We start from the raw sequence: 12111 nt of genomic DNA, 5'->3' as shown, positions 1-12111 counted from the left end.
ACACACACACACACACACACACACACACACACACACACACACATCTAAACACGCTACTCTAACACATATCTAAACACGCTACTCTAACACATATCTAAACACACTACTCTAAACACATAAACCACACGCTACACAAAACACTAAACACGGGTCACACAAGTTCTGACAGTTCAACTCTAACGTGTCCACGACACAGGAGCAAAAATGAGTGAGGTGTCTGATCGCAGCAGAGCCTCCAGAGTGATAGCTGTCCCCAGGCTTTGTAGCGTCATCTCCGGCAGGTGTGCGATGGGATGGCTCGGGGATTGGAGCACGTCGGGCCCGGCGTGCTCCAATCACAATCTTCAGGAGGCGGACCAGGAGATGGCAACCAATCACGTCAGGGCAACCGCACAGCTCATTTACATACAAAACAGAGTAACACACTTAAGAGGACCAGGAAGACAGCAGCCGTGACAAGCATCTTGTGACCAAAACATCAAATCTTTTCGAATAAATCCATGATCAAGTGATGCCTGTATGATGGATTTAGAAAGTATTAAACACAATAATTGATATTTAAAACTTTAAAACTATTTGTTTGGCTTGATCTATCCTTGAAATACCATACATTCATTAAGGTCAGTTTGTTTGCTACTGCGCTCTCTTTGTCTCTCTTTCTTTGTTTCTCTTCATATATTTTCTTTTATTGTTTTTTTTCGTTCTTTCCTGTCAACTAGGAGATGGAAAATAAATGTTATGACCGCAGTAGTTTTGTTTACACGCTCTATTATTTTACTAATGAGACAACTTTTAGCCTACAGGCTGAAGGTGGTTTGATGGTTGTTTTGCTTATTGTCGCTTCACTTGGATGTGTGTATGTTCATGTGATGGTTTAAACGTGCTCTTTTTATCCGACTTATTGAGGATGTAAGCAAGTTGTTGATGAGATATCAACTCTCAATTTTCTCTTCCTTCCTTCCCTACGCCCTGTCGTGGGGATTGATGCAGAGAAAACTGCTACATTATAATACATTGTTAGTTTTAAAATCTGAATTCAAGGTTATCTCTGACTAGGGAAAGGACATGCCGGTTCCCTATTGTAGAAGTATTTAGCCTCCTGCAGAGAAACAAAGGATCCCATCTGTAAGAGTATTTTCATGCCGTGTGGTTCAGCCGGCAGTCCCCAGCACGTCGGACTGTAACGGTGAATCGTAATAATATGCCCGACACATATCTGCATGATGTGCAATCGGCTGTGAATATGCTTGTGCTTTGTCTAGCAACCTAATTTGTTGTTTTTGTGTACTTTGACTTTCAAAATCAATCTTTAGCCCCTGAGCACGGATGGCATGTGGAGAGCACAAATACAAAGTTATTGACTCATTTTGGAAGTTGGTTATTTATGGAGGCACATTTATCCATTGAAATTTGTTTTAATATTATTTGGAAATGGCAACCAGTGTTGTTATCATAACACTTTGATTGATTTATATACTGCATTGTCTTGTTTATGTCTCTTATGCTGGTGTTATGTATTGTGTATCTTGTTTTTTATGTGTTTGTACGTTGATCTTGAGAGCCTTGAAAGGCGCCTATATAAAATAAATGAATTATTATTATTACTTTACCTCCTCTCACATGTTACTTCTATCATCTTTACAAATATCACTAGAAATAGGGACTGTACTCTGGGAAGGATTTGGTCATGTTAGGGTTAACTCTGGGTTTTTGGTCCCATGACGGTGGGTAACTTGTCCTGCGAAACAAAACAAAAGAGGTCAACACAAAAAAAAACACATCCTACTGACCAATCAAAGCACAGGAAACAGGTTAAATATCAGTTCCAGACTTTTTCTTTCTCCTGCAACTCCGGTGTCAAACAAACTTGTGAGCAAATAAAAACTAAACAAGCAAAACACAATTCTAAGCTTTAAGTACCGCAGGCAGCAGCAACTGTGTTGCTTTTAGGCTGGATTATGCGGTAAACGTCAACATATTGTAGTTTGCTCTTCATTTGTCAAATATGCCGCTCTTCTGAATTGAATACAACTTGAGAATTGTCTTAGGCTCATTAAAATGCTTGTTTTGTTCTTTGGAGCACAAATAAAAAGTGATTGACCCTTAAAGCCACTGTTTTCACACTGTTTATAGTTTCTAATCAGCACATTGCAGTGAACAGTGGGGAGTTGGAACACACTGCCACTGTGAATGAGGAGCATTGTAATTTCTCACACAGTCTGCCACAGTGATCAATTTTAAAATGCATTTTTCAGTTGAATGACTGACAATCAAGCCAGCAAGATTACCAAACAGGCACTAAAGGGGGGGGTAGAATAGATCTCAATCGATCAGAAACAAACAGATTGTTCTGTTGATATATATCGGTCTGCTTCTCAGTATGTGGGTTTGCAACATCCAGTGGATAACGAGCATCTTTTTGTCATTTTTAATGCAAAATACAGATTATATGATTCAGTTGAGCAATAAACTGTATTTTGCATAATTCTAAACCTGGAGCAAGTCAGTGCACTCAAACTTGACCGCACGCCGCAAAAAAAACCCCACCAACTTAAATCTTAAATTGTTAACCACTGTTTTAATTCTTTCTTTACTGAACTCGGTGGTTTAGTCAACACTCTTCTCTCTGTACAAACTACTTTTTATCTTTTAATTACTGCTGACATGCCCGTTCGATGTCCACCGAACTCTTGTCTGTCTCGATTTGTCAATTCTTAACAGCGCAATCCATTTAGCTGCCATTCATTTCCTTTAACTTTAGCTTCTTATTTCCCCCCAGAACTGCCGGGAGCCTCATTTCTCTAACTCTGTAGTTGTCAAACCTTTTTTTATTCAGCGGAAATCTTCTCTTAGCACTCCTTTCTGCTTAAGCATTTCCTCCATGTTCTATTTCAGTTTTTCGTTATCCCTCTATTTTTACACCCATCTTGCCTCCCCCTATTTTCCTAATCCCACCATTAGTTTAACAGTTGCCTGTCGCAAGTGTTGTTTTTCAACATCTCCCAGCCTTCTCTGTGACGCCTCTTTTATCACTGAATTCTCTTTGGAGCTATACTTGAAGGCTTTGCCTGCTGGGTGTGTGACTAAAGAAAGTGCTGTTGATCTCACGGCTGAACATTGAGGCAAAACTAAACCGATTGTATCCCTATCTATCATCTCATTTCCTATCTTAAGCCACATCTGCACCAGGCCCCAGAAATTGATTTTCTTTCATAATGTGAAGCCAGCACTTTTATTTATGCTTCTGAGTACAGAGGCGGGTTTGCCTTTGCATTGATACACATGCAACACACACGCAACACACACTAAAGTTATTCCCTTGTTAATATATCTGCTTCTGAGCAGTACTGGTGATGCAATCACAAGTGATTCAACTGCTGAAATGTCAAAGACATTAAACTTTATCTCGCCCTCTCTTCATCTCTTCCCTTTCAGGGTTTCCTGAACGCTGTGTTTGAGAGGCTAAAGCAGTTCTTGGAATGCTGTGAGTACTTGTGTCTTTATCTGTCTCTTTATCTTTGCTGCATCTCTGATCCGAGGCTCTTCCATTCAGTAGTTACCGGTGCCTAATCTAATGAATACTGTAGGCTCACCTACTCAAAGGCTTAATGAGAAGATACCCAATGTCAAGGATGACAATCTTTGTACTCCTGAGAGCAGGTTAAGGATGCTTTAAATATGTCTTCCTGTATCTCTGAAGGTGACCCGACCTCATTCTGCACTATTCATTATTTTAGTTTTTCTTATCTATTTTTTTCTTTTCTTTGCTTCAAGCGATAACTCTCTGAAAATTATAAATTATTCTTACCTTTCTGTCTCTCCTTTCAAAGCAAAACATGTAAGTCTCATCCATCAATATTCTGTTGGATTGTGTGAAAGTGATCCCTTACTGTGTTCCTGCCCAACATTACTCTTTTACAATAATTTCCCCATCTTAATATACACTTTAGACATCCTTATAGTTATATGTGCTTTAGTGTGATACATTTCTTTCATTTTTGTTCTCCCTCTATCATTCTCACTCTTTTAACCATTACTGCCTCTCAATTTCGCACCTGCTCTCTTGAAGTTGTTCCTGTTTACTCTTTCTTTTCTCTCTTAATCTCACGGCAAGTTATGTCTTTCCCTCGTTCTGATATTGATACTAAAGTCTGCCAATGTTCTCCTTAAAGTGTAGATGAAGCATTACACGCTATGACAGTGTCTGAACAATCAGCAACGTGCTACGCAATCTTTTAGCTCCTGAACCATGGGAAGGTACTACTATGGTAGGGACTTTTTCTATCACCTAGAACTGTGGTACGGCAAGTCCGTTTAGCCTGTAGTGTGTAGCCTATGGTTGAAATGCATGTAGAGTTCCTGAGTTTATAAAATCATTCCCTTGGGAAAGTTTATGCGATGAGACACCCAACAAGTGACACCCTTTTGAGTGGTAGCTACTAGCCGCCCAGTTGAGTGGCAGCTGTGTTAGCTCACTGTTGGATTTCACTATCACTGCTCCTTTCTTCTTTTCAAAGGGAGTTTGTCCTGACAACACCCAGTGAGTGAAAGATAAATGTCAGACACGACTCTAAAAACTGCCGTAGTAGCAGATGTCTGCAACAAATATCACTTCCAATATTTACTCTGCTGATGGAAATGGAGACAGGAGTCCTGTTGGTATTTGGGCAGATATGGGAACTGCAGCTCACAGCCGGGCTGGGGAGAGAATCAGCTCTGCACAGAATGATAAGGTCAGCTTTGTAAACTGGCTTTTTTTGGGGGCAGTCTTTTGGGTCCATGAAGATGTCTGGCTCTCCCTGCTTGATGTCTATCCTCCACCTTAGGCCACCTATCCATTTTCTGGCAGTCACACCATTTTTTTTCAAGTTTATTTGGAATTTATCATAAATAATTCATATTTTTCTTTTCTGTCATCATTCTCTTTATTGATCTCAGTCCATAGATGTTATTAACATGTTTCACTGGTTCAGATGTGTGACCTCAATAACTTTGATGACTTTACACAACACCTGCTCACCAGCTGTTTTACACTTGCACCAAGGAGACATTGACATGGACAGAAGGTCAATAAAATCAACGTTGTTTTGCTCTACATAAGCCCCTTAAATCTGAAAGAAGCAAGACAAAGTGATCTTTGAGCCAGCTAACCTTTTTCATCAATCTGGTGTCACTTTGAATGAGCAGTGGCTGATAGAAATGAATGTGTGTAGAAAGGGAGAGGAAACTATGACCCTGGCTGTTCAGTTATTGGAGGAAAGTCAGAGACCGTAATGGTTTCATCAATGAGGCCGACAAGGGAGTAAACCATAGGGGACATTTTTTGGCTCTAGCATCATGATTGGTTTTATGGAGCGAAACTGTACAACAAAGGTAGTCAGTCATTCATGGTCATTTTTTAGTTCCTTTATAAGTTAACTTTATTATATACACCAATGTGTAATGGGACCACTACAAGGCGGCAACGTGAGGTGGATATTTCACCTTCAACTACGTGGAAAAGTTCCTACTAGTAAATCAGAATACTTTTATTCCTTTATGTGACACTTTTTCCTTCCCTTCTGCTTGTGATATTTATCATACATAGTTATTCGGTTCACGTTTTTTTACCCTTTTTACATAGGGTCCATCATGTTGATAAGACAAGATCAGAGAAGGCATAAGCTAAATAATTAAGGGAAAAAAAATCAAAAAGTTGAATTTTTTCTGCCACTGTTAAATCTCTGTTAACGCAAAAAATCTTCAGATATTTAACACATTTAGATTGAACAATAGTTGCCAAATATTAAAGATTATTATATAATTGTAGGTTTACTGCTGTGTATCAATCCTGAGTTCTCTTTTTGTGTTTCAGATCGACAGGTTGGTCCAGACAGCACATGCAGAGAAAAGCTGGAGAAGATGATCATACTGTACACTAAAACTGTGAGTTGACTTGTATATCAATAAATGACACATTTCTGTTTTGTCAATTATGAATTAGTTGTATGTTTGATTCAAAGATGTTGCAGACTAATTATATCGTCTAACAAATGTGTGTCCTTCTTCTTTCTCCCCCTCTTGTAGTTGTTAGATTTCCTGGAGTACCATCCATGTGCGTTCATACCCCTAATCCAGCGTTCCCTGGAATTTGCCGTCAGCTACCTGTTCACACCTGCAGGAGAGGGAGTGACCTTTGAACGCTTCATTGTTCAGTGCATGAACCTCATCAAGATGATTGTAAAGAATGAAGCCTACAAACCTTCAAAGAACATCGAGGGTAGGATATGACGGCGGTGGGAAAGAGGGGCAATAAGGGTTTAGAATAAAAAGGATCAAAACGACAACCCAAGAGAGTAAAGTACACGGTAGACGAGTGATAATACTTGCAGACATCAATGAGGAGAAAGAAAACATTTAAGCCAGACAAATCAAATTTGAATTTCAAGTCTATGATTCTAAGGCCAACAGAAAACGCCACTAGCTCTTCAAAGCTGATCACTGACTGAAAGAACACACCACTGAGCGCCACAGTACATCACCAAGGCTCATGTTTATTTCAAGCTGACAGAAGCCTCCAGTGCTCCATTAGCTGTGGAGCACAGCACTCCGTCTTTGTTCTGCCAGCTAGTATCGTCTATGGTGAGACTTATTGAAGACCTTTCTTGGATGCAATCTTTCTCAGAGTGAGCCATATTGTGGTCCTCGTGTACATGGTCGGGTTTCAGTCAAATGTTTAAGTGCGCCTTGGCGGCAGAGCTAAATTCGACGTGAGGTTTGCTTTCTATTTCCAAACAGGGAAACAAAGTATATGGAGTATCAGGGTTACATAGCTAAAGGATAAGTTGAGCCTTAAATGACCTAGCTCAGCTCCGAGCAGCCATCTGAATGATCTATTAGGCCCCTGCTGTCAGTCGGGTAGACGGACAGGTGTGTCTGAGAGTTTAACAACCACACACCCAGTTCTGTGAGAGTAGCGCGAGTTCAGAGGCCACAGGGTAAGAGGAGGTTTGGAAGTTTTAATGACGAGAAATCAGTCTGGTTGAGTATAGGTTTAGCTTTGAAAGTAAAGTTTAATTTTCATCTTTGCTTTACATCAGAATCCCCCCCCCCCTAAACTGCTGGTGTTGTTTGTTTTCGCGTTTAAAAAAAATATTCTTTAATATTTAAAATGTTTACTGAAAAGGCAAGATGATTGGCAGAGAATGGAAACGTTGTCGTAACAACAACATAAACCAATATAGTATGTTTAATGTTAGAAAACAGACAATAAATGGCCTACAGAAGAATACCAACATTGCTTGTATTAATGTTTAGTTCCCCATTTAAAATGAGAAGAAGAAAAAGCTTTTGCCTGAAATCAAGCCTTTTGAGCATGCAGCCTATTTTTATATTTAAAAAATGTAAAATATACCATATCATTTTGAAATGTGAATTCCAAACATTGGAAACAATTCAACCTCTGAAGAGTAGATAAGTACCAACAAAAGCTATTAGTGCAATTATTAGAGGACTTTTGGTATAATAGATAAACGGATGATAACATTTCCATCCCTCCTTCAATCTCTATTTGTTCTCTTTTCTTTCTTCCCCCTCGCTTCTCCCGCCCTCAGACAGTAAACCAGAGAGTCTGGAGGCTCACAAGATCAAGACGGCATTCTTCACACACCCCACACTGACAGAGATTGGACGCAGACTAGTCTCACACTACTTCCTCCTCACAGAGGAAGAGTTGGCAATGTGGGAAGAGGACCCCGAGAGCTTTGGTAATAGCACATCCCCAGATACACAGGCTTAATCCAAAAATACAGACTTGTCTGGACCTGCAGGCTGCCGGTGTTAACAGGTTCAGTCCAGAATAGGGAGGAAGCTAACTACATTTCTATGTGATAAACTGCACAGTCAAACTTTAACCAACATCCACTTTAATAACATGCTCTGCTAGTTAAAGCAATTAGATTCAGTTCTGTAATGAATCAGAACGTTTTTAAGAACACATTTGGACTTTTGCATAGAAAATAATCACTTTGTAATTCAGACCAGCATTTTCTAATTGACAACCATTTGCCATCTCAGAATATAGTTCAGTCATGTACTATTATTAGCTTGACAGTCCTCCATAGACAGCCACTCTTCTGCTAATGCTCTGCATGGGACCACCGCTCTGAGACTTCTTTTCTTTTCTAGCTGTTGAAGAAACCGGTGGAGACTCTTGGAAATACAGTCTACGAGTAAGTATAGGCATACACATCCACACTTACTCCACCCTTGAAACATCTTTTTGTTAAAATAACCATAACAGAAGATTATTCCAATTTTATTATTATTCTTTCTTTTTTTTTTTTTTTACAAATGCCCTTTAGTGTGTGTGATATATTTTCATCATTTAAAGTGTTTTATGCGGTGGTACTGGGCAGGCTGTATACATCGCAGCATCATAAAACAGTTAGTGGCCCCCCAGGCTTTTGCTCGTATCTCAGGCAGTGGTTTGTCTTCAGCTGTTTTTCTGAGTCATGACATAATCCTCTATTCTGTCTCTTTTCTTTCTGTATACCCCTCATTTCTCTTTTTTTGTGTTGAGCCACATCTCCTTGCTTTCATCACTTCAGATGAAATCCCTCTGCTCTTCTGTTTAAAATAAATAATAATGTAGATCGTTGCCGTTTATTAATTTGACCTAAAAATAAAAGAGTAAAAGTTCTTCATTTATAACCAGCTGCCACACACATTTTGGCAGGCAGGAATTGCAACGATACATGTACAATTCTGCAGATATACACCTTAAGAAGGATACATTTAAATATTGCAGGAGTTTAATCTATATTTTATTTAATACACTCATAAAAAAGGAACCTTTTCCACACAGTGCACACCCTCCTTTGACCCTCTTATTAACACATTGTTGTACTCAGTATGGTTCATGGATCAAATGTCACCATCCATCATGGTCACCGATTCTAATGGCTGATTACAGGTGACCTTCCCCTATCAATATTCCCACCTGTTTATATTTATTTCCTAAGGAACAAGTGCTTGTGTTTGTCTTAATCCTGTGAAGCTGTGTTGAAGTTCACCTGACCTCTGGCTACCAGGGGGGGAAGGTCAAACCTCCAGTACTTTCTTTGAGATGTCACACACATGTGCACTCATTAAACACAGCATGTATTCATGAGTTTTCTCAATCATTTTTCTCAGATTTCTCACACCTTTCATTTCATATACCAGTAGATTTTTTTGTGACATCTTAAACCAATATACTGCTGAACATGTGTTGACTACCATTTCACTTTTTTAACCCACAAACACACACACATATCCCCTGACAAGTTCTCATTGATTTGTATTATCTCTGGAACCTCAAGGCATTGATTGCCGTTTGTGTTTGTGCATGAGCCTCTTTTTTATGAAGCTCTTCTTTGTGTATATATCGAAGGGTATTCACTGACTTTAATTTTTAATGTGACAATCATTCTCAGAATCACTGCGTGTCCAACCTAATCAAACCGGGCTGCTAAGAATGGGCAGAGCTGGGAGAAAAACAAAATGACTTCCGCAATCAATTATGTCAAATAATCCACCTTTTTGTCCTCTCTGCTCTCTTTCTCTATCTAGCCATGTGCAGAAGTGTTGTTCCTGGATATCTTCCACGCCTACAACCAGACACTGATACCCGTGCTACTGGAAATGGTTCAGAATCTCCAGGGTCAGTTATTACAGTTATATTAATTTGAACTACCTTTAATGCAGGACAAATTGCTTAATGAGCCTTCACAAAATTCAGCATATGTAAAACATTTTATGTTATGGTCCTGTTCTGGAGGCTGTTGGTACTGTTGGATTTTTATTAATTATTTTCTAATACTTGTGCACTCTATTAATACTGTAAATATATGTTACTGTTGAATTAGGTTGCTTGTTTTATAATGAATTGGTAACACATAAGGCAAATGAATTACCTTTGTGTTTGAAAAATGCTGTAAACATAGCCTTGCATGTACCATACTGTATCAGTTACCCTGTTACACAAATTCTGCTTCAGTTGTGAGATCCCATTTTACATCATGAAATAGAGCCTTGTTTCAGAGTAAGTGATTTATTATATTGGAACACAGCAAAGCATCTAAGTTTGTTGCTTTTAGCAGTTACAGAAGGTGTCACATGCAATATATGGGCCAACCTTCAAGTTCCCTGGTAAAAAAACCTCCAAAGTTACAACCACTCACAGACCTAGACTGCAACATGGACACACACCACACACCACACACCACACACACACACACACACACACACACACACACACACACACACACACACACACACACACACACACACACACACACACACACACACACACACACACACACCACACACACACACACACACGACATAGTGGAAATGGGTTCTGCTGGAGCAAGGACGAAGCCAGATTGGTGTCATTCTATGGTTGAAGGGAGGAAGCTATTGATTTTGAGAACTAAGTACACAATAAGAACTAACAGAGAGGTCGAGAACAGACCAGTGAATTGATTGAGACAACACGGATACAATGGAGACAAGGCTGCTTCAAGTTGCAACTGTCTTATGTGCTCACTGGGTCCAATACATCCTACAGATTGTCTGTTATTATTGAACAAAGCTTTCAACTGTATGCATGTTACTCCAGCCAATAAAATAATCCTTAGATTCTATCTGTCTTTGCAGGCCCAACCAATGTGGAAGACTCTGTTCAGCTGCTAATGAAGGATGCAGGTGAGTCAACGGCTTCACATACATCTAGATGTTTAATGACTGCAGTTTTCTCTTTATGCCAGGTGAATCAAACAATCGATTCGGACTCATAAGAAGAGTCAGATTTAGCAAAACTCTTTTTTTTTTCTGTGGCTGTGAGGTAATCATTCCTCTTTTAATTGGAAGGTTTTGCGTTCGATCCAAACCCCTGCAGTCCATATGTCGATGTATCCCTTGGCCCAATACTTAACATAATGTTGCTCCTGTCTACAAATCCCAAACATTGCAGACAGCTGGATAAGAGAGAGCAAGGAACATTGAAATATGGATAAACAGATGACTCCCAATACTTTTAGACCAAGATGACAAGTCTAAATAAATACATCTAAATGATTGAACTTATATATTCTCTTTTTTGGTTGCATTTGTATACTGTCATCCCTTTGGCTTTACTGCTCTTTCCCTCACTTAACTTCTCATGTCCCCGGGGTCTTGTTTCCTTACACCCTGTCTTCCTCCTCTCTAACTCATCTTAGTATTTATAACTCTGTGGTAGGTCAGGGCTGCTCCTCCGTTAGTATTATGATACACACACAACTAAATCACAGGGAGTTGAGATTGCATACTATTAGGTCCTCTGTTGAAGCGGGATGCCCTCAGAGATCTCGGCAGTTTCCTGACAGTGTTGATCTAACGGCAGACATCACTGGATGATGGAGTCGTGCGGTGGTAGCAGCATTGACATATAATTGTGCTGTGGGAGCTAGTTGAAGAGCCATAGGGGCACTTAATAACGGCAGGTCCTGATCTGTTAACGAGTCAATCATTATAACGGTAATAATATACTTAGACCATGACCCTAATTAAACTGCTTAGAGAGGAGGACCCAGGATCTGAGCCTCCAACCCATAATATAACAGATCCTTTTAATGAGCCTATTACTGGATGAGACACATTAGTTTGTCTGATATGAAGATATTTGTCATTTGTAATGGACAGTGCTTTGTGACATCCCTATTTGCTGAAATAACAAGACCACCTGCGTCAACTGCCTTTATAGCTGACAAAAGTTGCTTACTGGCTCCCGGTATAATCTCACCTAGTGGCAGCCATGAATAATACTTCTGAATGTAGCCTATATGATGATGATTTTCTAAACTCCTATTGTGGTTGTTTTGTCTGCAGTATACAATGCAGTAGGACTGGCAGCTTACGAGCTGTTTGACAACGTGGACTTCGACCAGTGGTTCAAGAATCAGCTTCTCGGAGAACTTCAAGTCAGCCATCACAGGTATGTCCATATAGGTTTTCTTGATATTTGATATTTACCGTAATTTTCGGACTATAAGGCGCACCTGAATATAAGCCGCAGCAGCTAAATTGAATGATGTGTACATATATAAG

The 12111-nt window shown here is 39.6% G+C and overlaps 1 protein-coding gene across 1 annotated transcript in view; it reads left to right on the top strand.

Moving 5' to 3' along the window:
• The first annotated feature begins 204 nt into the window (after positions 1-204).
• Positions 205-12111, top strand: part of LOC104963117 (importin-11-like) — a 55137-nt gene continuing 43230 nt past the window's right edge. Inside the window, 9 exon segments of the mRNA XM_010791679.1 lie at positions 205-378; positions 3436-3484; positions 5855-5925; positions 6067-6259; positions 7593-7745; positions 8167-8210; positions 9592-9682; positions 10681-10728; positions 11893-11998. Of these exon segments, the coding sequence (XP_010789981.1) occupies positions 205-378; positions 3436-3484; positions 5855-5925; positions 6067-6259; positions 7593-7745; positions 8167-8210; positions 9592-9682; positions 10681-10728; positions 11893-11998 (929 nt within the window).

Source organism: Notothenia coriiceps, unplaced genomic scaffold (assembly GCF_000735185.1).
Source record: "Notothenia coriiceps isolate Sejong01 unplaced genomic scaffold, NC01 NC01_scaffold00035621, whole genome shotgun sequence".
Lineage (NCBI taxonomy): Eukaryota > Metazoa > Chordata > Actinopteri > Perciformes > Nototheniidae > Notothenia > Notothenia coriiceps.
This window is presented reverse-complemented; position numbering and strand designations above follow the sequence as displayed.